Here is a 16083-nt window from a genome sequence, read left to right on the forward strand (position 1 = left end):
CAGACACTCTGTGAGGTAGGTGGGGCTGAGAGAGCTCTGACAGAAACTGCTCTTTTTCAAGAACAGCTCTTATCAGAACTACGGCTTGCCCAAGGTCATCCAGCCAGGGGCAAGTGGAGGAGTGGGGAATCAAACCCGGTTCTCCCAGATTAGAGTCCGCACACTTAACCACTACGCCAAACTGGCTTAAGAAACTTATGGTGACCCCTCAGGGCGTTTTCAAGACAAAAGATGAGCCAAGCTGGTTTATCATTGCTGTCCTCTACATATAGAAAAGAGCAAGAGTCCAGCAAGAGTCCAGCAGCACCTTAAAGACTAACAAAATTTGTGGCAGGGGAGCCATCTTGATCTTCCTCTGCATAGTGAGCCCACTCATCCTTGGTGGTCTCCTATCCCATGGCCAACCCTGCTTAGCTTCCAAGCTCTGACAAGCTCAGGCTAATCAGGGCTATTCAGTCTGCTATAGGGAGGACCTCAGGAGATAGCATAAGGTTAGCAACATGTTTTATTTCAGTCAATGACCAGCATACACAAAGGTTTACATAAAATCAATCAGATTTCACAACATTAAAAATTCTCTCCTCAGATACACACAGGACTAGGCCATTCAAAGACCCTTAAGTATGCATAAAGTCATGGCTGGAAAGTTCCAGGGCATTGGCGAGACACCGCAGATGAAAGAGGCAATGGAATTTCAAGGGGTGACTTAGGGGCTATTTTTTTTTTTTTACAAACTGGTTTTAAAGAGAAGTGTTACAAAATTGTTGTGCATGATTTTTGTATGATTTACTCTTCGTAGTTTTTATTGTCAAGGGGCAGGGAAAATATTGGTATGCCAGCAACACTTTAAAGACAACAATAAGTTACAGGTGGAATTAACCCTTCCATGGGATTCAGAGCTACTGGTCAGCTTTGCATTAAGTTCCCATTCTCCCCTAAGTGGCTCAATGAAAATAACTTACTTTTCCCTTCACTTTTCAGCCAGACAGCCCTGAACTGAAGAAGAAAAATATGAGGGGAAGGAAGGATTATTAGCCCCCTTCCTTCCTCCTCCCTGCAGCCCTTTTTGCACATTTGTATTGTCTTCCTGGGCTGCTGAGAAGCACTGAAGCAGCATGAAAGCTATCAGAGCAGCCTTCCTTTAATCTTCTTAATGCCAGGCTAGGGTGGCTTTTTGCCTCAGCTGAGGCAAAAGGTCATTGTTTCCCCCATCTGAACAGATGTTCCCAGACAAAAGAAAACCGAAGACAAGTTGTCCAGGCAGAACTGAGGTCTAGAGGACATATCAACAGTTAAAGAGGAAGGAAACTCCACAGAAATGTCATACCTATAACAATGACAGCTAACAAAAAAAATTCAGATGATTTAGAATGTAAACAGCTCCATACCTAGTTTCTAAAAATAGAAATGGAAGGGAGGGGACAGGTCTTCCAAGAAGTCTCTCCCTTGATCTGTCAAGTAAGCACTTAATGAGAATCCAGTGCTTTGTATCAATTATCTCAACAATTCATCCAACAAAAGTACAAGGAAGACCAGTATTATTACCCCCATGAGACTGAGAGAGTAGGTTGTGCTATCCCCTGAGGTAATTCTTGAGGTGATATCTGAATTGGTTCACATCCCACACTGTTGCCTGCCACAAGAAGTCCTTATGCTCATCCTAGATAACGGCATAAGTTAAGCCTGCCGGATACGACCAGTGGTCCACCTTAGTCAAGCGTACTGGTCCACATTGTGCCCAACCAGTTGCCTTGGAGGGGCAAGTAAACAGGGCATAAATGCTGAGGCCCACTCCTGATGCTGTGTCTGAGCTTTGCACTAGTATTCAGAGGCTTGCTGCCTCTGTATATGGATTCATCATGGATAGCAGCCATTGGTGGACTTCTCCTCCATGAATCTGTCTAAACCCCTTTACAAGCCATTTCTGCCTGTGATGATTCAGTGGCAGAAGGAAAGCACCCTGTAACCCCACCCACATCTCTTACCTCCCAAATTCCAGTGCTGAGCCCTGCTATTGATAACAGGTCAAAAGTCTTTGCTCCAAGGAAGAGCAGTGCTAATTAAGGCCATCTGAGTCAGCACCTATATAAAAAGGCCGTCTCACACAGAATCAGACCAACAGCCCATCCAGCCCTGTATTAACTGACCTGATCAGTGTTAACTCTCCACAGACACCAGCACAAGTTTTGCTTTCCTGTCCAACTGCTCCAAACCCTTATTAGTTGTATTAAGGATTCAGACCTTGTATATTCAATAAAATCCTATGCAATGAAATCCTATGCAAAGTTATTCTGTTGACTCCAGTTGGTTTAGACTGCATAGGATTGCATTGGCAGACCAATACGCTCTATTACTGAGCAAAACAGTAATAGTTTTTTATAGTGTTTGGCCTGGGTCCAGGGAGAGAGCATGACAGCAGTTTAGAAATCTAGGAAGTGTGTGTAAATATAAATGGAGAGGAATAATTCCTCTCTTTCTCTCTCAAAACACTAGATTTCTGAACAACAAAAGGAAATACTTCTGTATATAACATTTAAGAAAAAGCTGCTTAAAAATAATTATAACATATATATAATACATGAATGGCATTCACCACCATGTGGAGTTGCAATGACACCAAAGGGTTAGAGGAAAGTCAGGAAAGAGTAGAACATCAATGTTCACTTATGATGATAAGGCGCTGAGGAAAGCAACACATGCTTTTTTAAAAAAATCGTTAGAGACCACCTTTCCCCACCCAGTAGGCCAAAAATACAGCATAAAAACAGCTTCTTTCCACTGTGCTCGGCTTGGGAGCTTCCCAAGGAGCAGCTAGCTAGCCACTTTAGGGAACAAGACTATTTGGAACAGATGGACCTTGAGTATGGTTTAGGATGATAGATCTTATAATGCTCACTGATGGCTGAATCCTTGTGTGCTGGAAGGCAGCTGTTTAAATGATGCAGCATGGGGCTTGAGATTCAACAGCTGATGAGGCAGTATGCTGTAATGAGGCCTGTTCCTTACAGCCATTTTGGGAATTTGGGACTAGCCAGCTAGTCTGTTAGAGTTGCTATCCCCTCGATGGGGACAGGGGTTCCCCTGATTTCAGGAGGCCCAATCCGCCACTAGCCAGCTGGCCAGCAGGGGGAGCCCCACTGTGCCTGGCGTAGTGATATCACCTGGAGGTGATGTCATCATACCAGGCACATTGTGCGGGGACACAGGGGCACTGGAATGATCCAGGTGCCGATCCACAAACTGCATCTTTTTGTCCACTTCTTCAAGGTAGATGTCCAACGGGGTGCTGAGTAATTTTTTTTCCTGAATTGGGGGCAGTAGGCCAAATAAGTTTGGAAACCTCTGCTGACCATAGAGTTTTTGGCCAAATGCTAGAGCATCCTCTGCATGATGTGCCCGCCGAGATGACATCACTTCCAGGTGACAACATCACGGCACATGCCAGAAGATCCCAGGCAGCAGGATGAAGCCCCCCGACAGCAGTAGGCAGGCATCTGGTAACCCTGCAGTGTAGAGATTAAGCTTGCCAACCTCCATGTGGGGCCTGACGATCTCCTAGAATTACAAGTGATCTCCAGTCTACAGAGATAATTCCCCCGGAGAAAATGGCTGCTTTGGAAGGTGGACTCTATGGCATTATAACCTCCCCCTCCCCAGGCTCCATCCCCCAAATCTCCTGGAATTTCCCAAGCCATATTCGGCAAACCTAGTAGAGATGCAGCAGCTGTGGATATGGGGGAAGGTGGATCAAAAGGGAAAAGTGGTAGGAATAGGGGTGACTATATACCTCCCCACTCCCACAAAAGCAGGTGGAACAGATGACTGGAAAACTTCCCTCACTAATGGATCCCCATTCCCCAAACCCAGTACTATTTTACTTCACATTGCGGGGAAGAAATTCAGAACAGCAAATTAGACATTCCTGGAGTGGAGAGGGGGAGGGCAAAATAGTTTATCATCTTGTTTTGTTGCCATATAGCCAAGCAATGTCTGTTCACAATCTGTGTTCAGTGATTTTTAAAGAAATAAATATATCCTGTTATACAGAGCAGCAATTTTGATTTACATACGTAAAGAGATGATTCTGCTTGCATCCAGATGTTTAGAAAAGGAAGCGACTTGTATCCCCAACCTCCCTTTTGGTCCCTAAGAGGCTATAAACTGCTGGGTGATGCAAAGCTCTATGTATTCCCAATTCCCGCAGCTCAGACCCAAAAATGCAGACATTACCATAAATGGGAAAAAGAATCAGGATTTATAAACAACTCAGATGGATCTGATACCATCAACTAGGCCTCAGACATTCAAGTTAAAATTTATTAGCTAGAAACAGAGAAAGAGTAGCAGAAATAGGGGGAAATAAATTTAAAAATAATGTTGATGGTTTGAGACAGTTTATATGACCCTAACATTTTATAAATTAAGTCAGTTCGTGCTGGTATCACAAAATGGCTGCCTTTAACAAGCCATAACTCATGGGAAAGAACATGTTCGTTTTAACAGTGTCTTTTAAAAGAAATATAAAAATCTGAAGTTTAGAAACTTTTATTTCTTCGTCATGTTATTATAAAACTAGCCATGTTACTCTGAAGGAAACAAAAATGAAGAGACGGCGGAACTGTATGGATGAGTAAGTGTGTGTTTGTTCATTTGGACAGGAGAAAAGGGAGCCAAAGAGATGGTGTTTGGTTAGGCCAACAACAATTTCCCTACTTGTGGTTGCTATTTTGTTTCTCGGAACAATCGACTCTTGACAAACAGAGAGCTGTGAATGGGAAAAGGCAGGGGTGAAAGTTGTGGGTACAGGCTGGTGTGGAGTACTGGTAAGAAACTGGCCAAAGGGGTACTTCCTGTTTTCTACTTTGAGAAACCAGAGAAAGACAGTACCAGTAAGACATTTAAAGTGTCACAATCAGAACAGCTGGCTGTGTTGACAGCTGCTTGTCTGCAAAAAGACCTTATGATTATTCTAAATACTAACAAATTTATTGTGGCATAAACATTTTATGAGATATATCTGGACCAGTGTGCTCTTCCTCATGAATATGTCACAGTGAATGCCACAATGAATATGTTAGCCTTTCAAATATCATAAGGTTCTTGGATCCCCCGCTCCCAAAAATATGCAAAGTCTGTAAAAATAAGTGACTTGAGAAACAGCTGGGCTAATTTTGACCTCAGGTGCTTATGTTTGGGAAGTGAAAGATGTCATTTAAGAACATAAATCTGAGCTTGCTACAACTCTAAGATAAGGGCTGAAATTGTATTTTTGTACACACAAGGACTATCTAGTACATTTTCATTCCACAGTTCCTCCAAGGAGCTCAGTGCAGTATACTTGGTTCACCTTTATTCTCACAATAACTCTGCACAGCAGGGTAGACTGACAGGAGTGATTGGCCCAAGGTGAGCTTTATGGAAGACGGGGGATTAGAACCCACGTCTCTCAGATATACTGTAACACTTTAGCCACTATACCATCTCACTTGATTTTCAGTGCTATACAATGAACGACTGTCCCAGTATTCCCACTTCTTATAATGGGAATTGCATTGTTCAAAACATTAAATGCAGCCCAGTGGTCTGTGGATATAATGTTTGTGACCTCAGGTGTGAATGTGGCCAGGCACTTGGGCTGTCTTAAAGCTCGATTACAGATGTCCCTGTTTGTTTCTACAGTTAGCGAATGATAATATCAGTCAGTGGTTTGGACATGGTGCAGAATTAGATCAATACTTTAAATCTGAAATAACAGATTAATATGCCCTTTTATGGATTTATCTGGGGAGGATAGTTTCAACATGATGCCTTTGAATCATGAACTGATATTTGACTAGCTGGCATAAGAAATGCTCAGCAAACACATCAGAAGGGGATTTTATTGTTGTTATGGTGGTGGTGGTTATCTATAAACACAGGAATGCTTCATATGTGCAATGAAGCTCCTGTGAACACCAGCATAACAATTCCATGTCTCTAGGAATCTAAGTAAGATTTGGTGAATGTGTTGTATTTGCAGATAAAAGTTACAGTTTAGAGAAGTAACATAATCAGCGGGAACAAGGTTGTCATATTTCAATACAGCAGATTACTGTTCATGTCACGTTTGCAATTTCTTTCATAGACTTTAGATTGAAAATATAAGTAACAAACTTACCCAAGATCTTTGATCAGGCAATTGGAACTGGGAGCAAAATTGAAACAAAAACAACACATTATTCCCGCATTTGGATCCTTTATTGCAATTAATGTATAAATCATGATAGAACACGTTGGCCTTTAAGGTGCCATGACTCTCTGTTGTTTCACTACAGGAACTAACATGGTTACCCTTCTGGAAGTGGATTGTGTCTGAGAAATCAGGCCAATGCACATGAGAGAATTAAAAACGGTTAAAGTCAGTGCCAATATTTCGCTTGAGTGCCATTCAAGGCCACAAAGGGGAGTGTATGGAGGGAAACAGGAGAATACATTATCAACACTGGCTTCCAAATCATAACCATGGCTGAAAGTAACCAGTACTACATACGCACTGGCCTGTGGTATCTAAAAAGGCAACTATGGCTGTTAGAATTTTTACATTTCAAAGCTGGCTTTCTGAAACAAAAATCAAGGACTTCTGTACTTATTAATCTATTTTCTACAAACTATCCTGCATCCTCTCAGCTGCACACTTCTGAGGCAGATTAGAACAACAGTCAGCAATAAACAATAAAGTGTTACATTAATTTAAGCAGGGCTTTTTTTGTAGAAAAAGCCCAGCAGGAGTTCATTAGCATAATAGGCCACACCCTGACACCACAGCTCATTAGCATATTAGGCCGCAGCCCCTGTTGCCAGAATTGTGGTCATCCAGCCACACCCACCTTTTGCTTCTTATTCTGTTTACCTTGTTTGTTGTCAAAACCCAGGGCCTTTTTTTGTAGCAGGGACTCCTTTGCATGTTAGGCCACACACGCCTACTGTAGCCAATCCTAATGAGTTTCTGCTGTTGGGTGTGGCCTATTATGCTAATGAGTTCCTGCTGGGTGTGGCCAACTCAGGAGCCAGCCGGAACTCCATTCCTGTGCGTTCCTACCCAAAAATAGCCCTGAATTTAAGGATTATAACCACCTGGTGCCTAAAGCAAGTTAAAGTAGGCCTCAGGTGATGTGCTCTGAGGAGGAAGTTCTACAAATGTGATGCCACCACTGAGAAAGTCCTATCCCTGATAGGTACCACCTAACCTCTGAAGGGGGCAGCACACCGCTGGGGAGCAGAATGCACTTTAAGGGCACTTTTCGCTTAAACACTGGTCCTTTCCGTATTTGCCTGCCACTCCGGATGTTCTCAGTGTTCGAGTTGAGGCAATTTAAGTCCCTGGCAAGACAGCACCCAAATAGCCCGGGGCAACAGCAGGATGAAACTGGGCTGACCACTGAAGGGAGGTGATGTAATGCAGAATTGAGGAGGAACCCGGAATAAAAAGAAGGTTGAACTCAATTTTAGTGCAGAATTGCTCGGAGGACAACGTGGTGAGCATGGATTAAAAGGAGAGTGCAGAACGGGCCCTTGTCTACATGCTCTGGCCCCGATATTGAGGTTTGCTGTCAGGCCTGGAAAAAACTGACAGAGGCTTAACGCATGAGAAATTTTTCATGGTGTGGAAGTCAACAACATCACATGGTAAACAAAATCCTATTAAAGTACAGTTAAAAGGACAAAACATTGTTTTCTTCCAGGCAGCTGGCAACCATACTAACATATTTTTTCAAAAAAATCTGTTTGAAATGATCAATATTGTTAGAAAGTTTCTCACTGCATGATCTGGATTTGTACTAATAACAGTACTACATATAAACGGGGCCAAATTCGGCTTCTGGAACCAAAGCAACAGTTTTCTTAGTGTGCTCTGCTCCTCACAGAGCAGGCAATGGGGGCTGCCCTTGGCATGTGAAGATCAACAGATCTGAATGACTGGGAAGGACCTTATTTTAGCTCAGTAGGATAGATAACAAAAACTTCTTCTTCTTTTTGCTATTGTGGGTACTGCACTCTTTTCAGAGTCATCCATTTGGAGCAAAGACAGCATTTCTACCTTTTGTTTTAGTGGGTTTAAAAAAAAAAAAAGTAAGATGCTGTTGCCTCTCAAATCCCTGACAGGCCAGACTACATTCGTAGTCGGTTGAGTTTGCCTTGGTGGATCACTGAACGCATAGACCTGGTTTACAGAATATGAGCTTGTGAAAAAGTCTGGCAGGATCAGGCTCAAGACAGAATCACCTCTAGAGGAGGCAAAACAGAATCAGGTCCAGGCAGGCTTGCCATTTGCCCACTGGGGGAAGGAGCTCTCCCACTGCCGGCCAGCACTCCAGCAGCTGGCAGGAGGGGGGGGGGAATGTAAAATGACTGCTGGGCAACGGGACTTCATCACTTCCATGTTTTCTCTGTCAGTGATGTGATGCCATTGCCCAAGGGTGCCCCCCCCCGCGTTCCTGCCCCCCTCCCAACTCCCACCAGTTGCTGGCCTTTGGCTGCCTTGGTTAAGAACATAAGAACATAAGAGACGCCAATGTTGGATCAGGCCAAAGGCCCATCCAGTCCAACACTCTGTGTCACACAGTGGCCAGAAATACCAGTGCCATCAGGAGGTCCAGCAGTGGGGCCAGGACATTAGAAGCCCTCCCACTGTTGACCCCCCCCCCAAGCACCAAGAAGACAGAGCATCACTTGCCCCAGAGCCCCTAGCTATACCTTGTGGCTAATAGCCACTGATGGACCTCTGCTCCATATGCTTATCTAATTCCCTTTTGAAGCCGTCCATGCTTGTAGCACCCACCACTTCCTGTGGCAGTGAATTCCATGTGTTAATCACTCTTTGGGTGAAGAAGTACTTCCTTTTATCCGTTCTAACCCGACCGCTCTGCAGTTTCATGGAGTGCCCACGAGTTCTTGTATTGTGAGAAAGGGAGAAAAGTACCTCTTTCTTTACCTGCTCTTTCCCATGCATAATCTTATAAACCTCGATCATGTCACCCCTCAGTCGTCTTTTCTCCAAGCTAAAGAGCCCTAAGCGCTTTAACCTTTCCTCATAGGGAAAGTGTTCCAACCCTTTTATCATTCGAGTTGCCCTTTTCTGCACTTTTTCCAAAGCTATAATATCCTTTTTAAGGTGTGGTGCCCAGAACTGCACACAGTATTCCAAATGAGGTCTCACCATTGATTTATATAGGGGCATTATTATATTGGCTGATCTGTTTTCAATACCCTTCCTAATAATCCCCAGCATAGCATTGGCCTTCTTTATTGCAGTCACACACTGTCTCGACATTTTCAGTGAGTTATCCACTACAACTCCAAGATCTCTCTCTTGCTCAGTCTCTGCCAGTTCAGACCCCATCAATGTGTATTTATATTTAGGATTTTTGGCTCCAATGTGCATCACCTTGCACTTGGCCACATTGAACCCCATTTGCCATGTTGACGCCCACTCGCCCATCCTTGACAGATCCCCTTGGAGTGCCTCACAATCCTCACTGGTTTTCACCACCCTGAACAACTTTGTATCATCCGCAAATTTAGCCACTTCACTGCTTACTCCCATCTCCAAATCATTAATGAACAAGTTAAAAAGCAGTGGACCAAGTACTGATCCCTGCGGTACCCCACTGCTTACCACCCTCCACTGAGAAAATTGCCCACCTACACTCACTCTCTGTTTTCTATGAACTAGCCAGTTTTTGATCCATAAAAGGACTTGTCCTTCTATCCCATGATTTTTGAGCTTACTTAGGAGCCTTTGATGAGGAACTTTATCAAAAGCTTTCTGGAAGTCAAGGTAAATAATATCTATTGGATCCCCCTTGTCCACATGTTTGTTCACCCCCTCAAAGAACACTAACAGGTTCCAGGGCAGAGGCAGGGTACGAACATCAGGTATACCATGAAAAAGTCAAAAGAGGCAGCTGAACAAGTATAGCTGGGAACAAGCCCTGGGCTCAGGGCAACTTGACATGTTATAGCAGCCACGTGAACATGGGTTAAGTCACTGGTGTGGTGAGGCTCCTGACACAGCTGGGGTGACATTATTTAAGCTGTACAAGCCTTTCTTTCAGACATTTCTGCTGATATGGCTATAGCTGCCATAGCCATACAGCAAGAAGCTTCACAGGAATGGCTTACAATGGCAAAGCAACCACCACAGGGAGTGGGATCTGCAAGCCATGTCTAGGGGATGTTTCTTAACATCACGCTGTGAAAGGTTTCAGCAGTCCATTTCCGTGAATTAAACCTTTGTTCAAGAGACAGGACAGTTCAGCTGGCAACCTTAACTGGGATCTATTTAAATGGGGTTTTGTGTGGTGATAGTAATGGGAAGAAGAAGAAGAAGAAGAAGAAGAAGAAGAAGAAGAAGAAGAAGAAGAAGAAGAAGAAGAAGAAGAAGAAGAAGAAGAAGAAGAAGAAGAAGAGGGTTAGCTCACAGTTTTTTAGCCTCCGGCTCACAAATGTTTGCCTTCGCTCAGGAAGGATGGCTCCAGAGCAAACTAATATATGCAGTAGCCAAACTGCTCGCTCACAACTTTAATGCCAGTAGCTCACAAAGTAGAATATTTGCCCACAAGACTCCACAGCTTAGGGGGAACACTGCCTGTGAGGTGGGTGGGGCTGAGAGAGTTCTGACAGAAACTGCTCTTTTTCAAGGACAGTTCTGACAGAACTATGACTTGCCCAAGGTTGTCCAGCAGCTGCAAGTGGAGGAGTGGGGAATCAAACCCAGTTCTCCCAGATTAGAGTCCACGCACTTAACCACTACACCAAACTGGCTCTCTGGGTACAGGAAAGACTTCCATGCAGGTGTCCAAGAGTAGACATGTTATTCACACACTCAGTCAACCAAAATTCCTCTTTGAACTGGGGAGGGGCAGGTATGCAGGGCACCCAACACATGTGTAAGCAGGGGTCGTTTCGTAGAAAAAGAGCTATGGGAACTCATTAGCATAACTCATTAGCATATGCCACACACCCTGACATCACCGGAAGTGTGTCATAAGGCCACACCCCCTGAATGCTCTCGCCCGCTTCGGGAGAGGGGATCAAAGTGTAATACAGGCCTCCTCCGAGACTTGATCCCACCAATCTCAACTCTCTCTTGGGTCTTGATGCCTGCCAGTCATTCCCCCTGCCTGGGGGAAGCTGCGTTGGACCAAAATACAGTCCAAACAGCTGTAAGGAACACCCGTCCACCCTGAGCACTTACAAGGTGCGTCAAATCGCCATTTTACTCCGACCAGAAGCAGGGGTGGGGCTTCGTCGTGTGCCCCACCCCCCGCCCCTCACCCGGGGGAATGGCGATCCCCCGCGATCCCCCCCAAATCGACCCCTGTGTGTAAGGCAATGTGTGTTACAGATACACTATGCATACACTCAAGCTAGAGTTGATATTCCCACCTCATACCCCACCCAAAGGGGAGGAATATGGGGAAAAACCCTACATAAGGGAAAGCCTTGCTCATGCCCATACTTAACTCATAAATGTATACCTATGGATTGCCACACAAAGAGGATACTCAGTTTGCTAAGTGTGCAGATTGACCATGTGAGACACAATTACATTTAATAATGTGCTCAATTTGGAATAGGGTATAGGAAAACAAAGCTATCTGATGAAACCTCTGCTAACAACTTTTGATGAGATCGATTCAGTGTTCCTTTCTTCCCCCCAACACATCTTTGACTTTGTGTGGTCGTGACGACTGTGACTGGTGACAGAAGTGGCCAGGGGGCCAATGCAGCAGCTACTCAACTGATGAGTGGGCAGGTAAAAAAAAAATATCTGCCTCTCTTCCTCTCCTAACTTCTCTCTCCTTCCTGCCATTGGACAAACTGAGGACTACATCTCCCAAGGTGCCCCATCATTCTTTAAACACTGGAGAAAGAAAGTGAGGGAAAGAAAGCAGGGGGGAATCTTCTTTTTGCACCCACTCATTTATCAGATGAGAAGATGGTCGCCTCAATCAAGCACTGCCAGACATAGCAACTACCAGAAGGTGAATGGGGAGATATTCGTCCCACATCCTGAGCTAGAGAAGAATCCAGGGTGTAATCTTTGTGTTCACACTGAAGGTGCACATTACAAAGTGGCAACCTGGACAGTCTCTAATAATCTTCTCTCTGCCAGTTCCTGTGCTTTGAAACAATATTTTCACTCCTACAGCCCACAGAAGATGTGGCCGAGGAGGAGCAAGTGGAGGCAATGGATATTGAGTATTTATGATTTATTACAAACTTATCAGTGCTCTATTTTTCAAGTGTAGGAAAATACAGCTTCATTTGGCATCTCTAGTTGCATCGCTGCGAGGCAGAACTGTTAACCAGCCTGCTGTTGGCTATTTGCGTCTCCTTTTGCAACAGATCCTGGGAGGCTTCAAGAAGGGCTGTGGCTCAGTAGTAAAGCACCTGTTTTGCACAATGAAGGCCACCTTGTTCAGTCTCCAGCACCCCCATACAAAGGACCTCAGCTAGCAGGTTGCTGAGAAAGGCCCTGGAGACCTGCTGCCAGTCAGAGCAGATAATATTAGACCAGAATATGTAAGACTGATTTCTGACCCGGTATTAGGCAGCTCCGTACTGCAACTGGAACCACCAATGGCTTCCATTACATTACTCCCGAGTCCCAACTAACAGTACAAGGCAATGGTTTACCAGCAGGACAATATGATTTATGGGGGAGAAATATGAGAAACAAAGGGTGTTCCCAGTATCCATGTTCCTGCTAGGCTTCCTTGAAACGTTGGTTATTGAATACTCCTAATTCTTTCAGCTCAATGCCTGTCATCGACACCTAGGTCACGACACAATAATCCTATGAAAATAGCTCTCTCACTTATCCAGCCACTTGGGGAGCCATTTACTGTAACACATCTCAGCCATGGTGGTGGGGGGGGATTAGAATTGTTTAAAACTAGTACATTTTTAATCCACAAGCAACAACCATTCTAAACAAGTGACTCCTCATGCATAAAAGACCTGATCACTTCAGAAATTAGTATCAGGATTTGTTCTCAGAATATGAAGGGAACGATGGAATGATTCCCCCCCCCCCCACAGGTTTTAGCCATTTCAATAAGAACATAGGAACATAAGAAGAGCCCTGCTGGATCACACCAGAGGTCCATCTAGCCCAGCATCCAACAACAGGGAAGAGAGGCTGAGGCTTTCCCCGATGCTGCCTCCTGGCATTGGGATTCAGAGGTTTAATGCCTCTGAATGGGAGGAGGAGGAGGAGGAGATTGGATTTATACCCCACCCTTCACTTGGAGTTTCAGAGTGGTTTACAATCTCCTTTCCCTTCTCCTCCCCAAAACAGACACCCTGTGAAGTAGGTGGGGCAGAGAGAGCTCTTTCAATGACTGCTCTTGAGAGAACAGCTCTGAAAGAACTTCTGATGGATCCAAGGTCACACCAGCAGCTGCATGAGGAGCAGTGGGGAATCAAACCCGGTTCTCCAAGATTAGAGTCCGTGCTTCTTCACACAAAGCAAGCACTGTTTTACGGGGGAAATACGTTAGTGTTTTATTTCTGCGTTACCCCATCTTGGTTCTCCCCCATCCCCAAGTCTTATTCCTTAACTTTACTTTTTTGTTACTTATTTTTTACACTTACATCCCTAGCATCCCACAAATGGCTCACACCAGTCTTTTAATCTTACAAAAACTCTGTTAGGCCTAGACCCAGCCTTTGAGCTTTACAGCTGAATGGAGACTTGAGATAGCGTTTCCAGCTCCAGTTTGGGAAATACCTGGAGATTTTGGGGGTGGAGCCTGAAGAAGGTGGCATTTGACAGGAAGGACTTCAGTGGGGTATAATGTCATGGAGTCCACCTTCCAAAGTGGCCATTTTCTCCTGGTGAACTGATCTCTGTCGGCTGGAGATCAGTGGTAATCCCAAGAGATCTCCAGCCACCACCTGGAAGTTAGCAACCCTGATTTGAGAACATGACCGCTACATACCTAAGAGTCAACCCAGACATTGTCTTGGAACCAAGAAAGAATATTCTTCACTTGGAAGAAACCTCTCTCCATTAAAGGACACCTCCTCACTTAATGAAAGGGAGACCTTCGATATCACCCATTATGTTCGCCTCAGAGATAGTCATGAAAACCTTATCCCCATGTTAACAGATTTCTCCCCCTGCTGTACTATCAGTTAGGGCTATCATATTGCGGGTCTTCATACTTTCGCCCATGAACAGAGATGCGGTAACTGCCATGCAACTTGAGTCCTTGTCAGTTGCAGTACGTAGTTTTTAGCAGCATTCTCGTGACAAAAAATATATTATGTCTGGCTTGAAGATTCTAGCCCGTTGGCTTTCATCTGATGGGTCCAGACCTGCAAGGGGGTCACAACTGACCTAAGATGGGTTAAGACGGGTTAAACCGACATCCATACATATGTATGGGGGGTGGGGAATTAAAAATGCACAGGTAGATCTTGGGACTGAAAGTTGAAAAAAAAATATATCGCATCACACTGGCTTTAAGCAAACACTTAAGATGCCTGCAAATGAACCTTGGCCTTCACACACTCAGGCTGGAAAATTCCAATGTGCTGTACCTCTTCCCTCTTGTCCTGAAACAAGCAAAAAGCCTAGGCCAGACTGTCAGTACAAACCCCTAGATCTGAGTATGACAAAGGAAGCTTTGATTCTCAAAGCTTATACTCTGGCCCTGACCTGGGTAGCCCAGGCAAGCCCAATCTCGTCAGATCTCAGAAGCTAAGCAGAGCTGACCCTGGCAAGTATTTGGATGGGAGACCTCCAGAGAATACCAGAGTCGGGAGTCCAGAGGCAGGCTATCAAGCCACTTCTCTGAATGTCCTCCATGCACCAGTAGGAGTTGCCAGAGGTTGCCATGACTTCCAGGCACGAGCACGCGCACGCACACATACACACACACAAATGCAAAAATACCAAAATAAAGCTTATACTGCAGACCAACGGGGCTACCTTCTGAAAGTATAAACTTTGCATTCCCTGTCTACTTAAGATTCGTTTCTACCTTAGCTGGATTCTCTGCCTAAAATGGGTTTTTTTTCATCACTATGGGCTACCACTAGCACAGCAAAGATTACAGTTGTTGGCAACCTGTCAGATTTTTGTACAGTTTTGGCTATGCAGATGCAATGAAGACTTTGTTGAGGTGAAAAAAGCATAAATAATAAAAATCAAACAACTGAGCAGTATATAGAGTATTTTGAACCATTACCATAGCAAGGTACTAATGAAATCTATGTTTTCCCACAGTTGGAGAAATTAGAGTTCCAAGATCCCAGACTTTTGATTAAGCCACAGCATTGATATAACCAACAAAAGTCACCATGACCTAACCAGTCACCGGCAACATTTATGCAAGCTACACAAGTCTATATCAGTTGCATCCAAGAGTCACAGATTAAGATGGAAGTGGTTATAAAAGGTAAAGATGCCATTAACTTCTGAGGCACAGAAAAGTAAACTACCGATAAGGCTATTGGGCTGCATATTTCTAGTCTTTGGCATATATGATGAGAGTCACACCGCTGAAGTGGGCATGCGGTAAACTGCTTAATATTCCACCATGTATTCACAGGTGGCATGGACACAAACCCCATGTGGACACTAGCATAAAATTGTGTGAATGGGCCTTGAAATGTCCTTTAAAAACTTAATAAAACAAGATTACAATTCAGACAGATAATCTGGCTGCATCCAGAGATTTAAACATGACTAGTGTGACTCCGGAGCATGAAAGACAGGAGGGCCTGGCGTGATGTGGTCCATGGGGTCGCAAAGAGTCAGACTCGACTGTGCGACTGAACAACAACAGTGTGACACACCATATCATTGAGTTCCAGAAGTAATCTACCTTTTGGCAGTGGTGGCAAGGGGGAGTGCTATTTGAGAGAGAAAGCCCCAATGTGCACATGGAGATCATAGTACATTCCTCTGGACTGTGGCTGAACATTGTCTTGGGAAACATCATGAAGTTTAAAACAATGGTACATGTTTTCTTCACTTCCACAATCACTAAAATCTGTTATGTTTTAGGAAATCCGATAATGACTAAG

At 44.4% G+C, this 16083-nt stretch overlaps 1 protein-coding gene across 4 annotated transcripts in view; it reads right to left on the bottom strand.

The window, feature by feature from the left end:
- MECOM (MDS1 and EVI1 complex locus) overlaps positions 1-16083 on the bottom strand; it is a 59953-nt gene that overhangs the window by 22357 nt on the left and 21513 nt on the right. For 2 of the 4 annotated variants that reach the window (XM_015429456.1, XM_015429457.1), the window contains exon 7: positions 6158-6184. The exons of the other annotated variants lie outside the window; for them this stretch is intronic. In XM_015429456.1, coding sequence (XP_015284942.1) covers positions 6158-6184 — 27 coding nt within the window. The remainder of the gene's footprint in view (positions 1-6157; positions 6185-16083) is intronic. 4 annotated transcript variants of the gene reach the window in all.

This window comes from Gekko japonicus, unplaced genomic scaffold (assembly GCF_001447785.1).
Source record: "Gekko japonicus isolate JY-2015 unplaced genomic scaffold, Gekko_japonicus_V1.1 scaffold193, whole genome shotgun sequence".
Lineage (NCBI taxonomy): Eukaryota > Metazoa > Chordata > Lepidosauria > Squamata > Gekkonidae > Gekko > Gekko japonicus.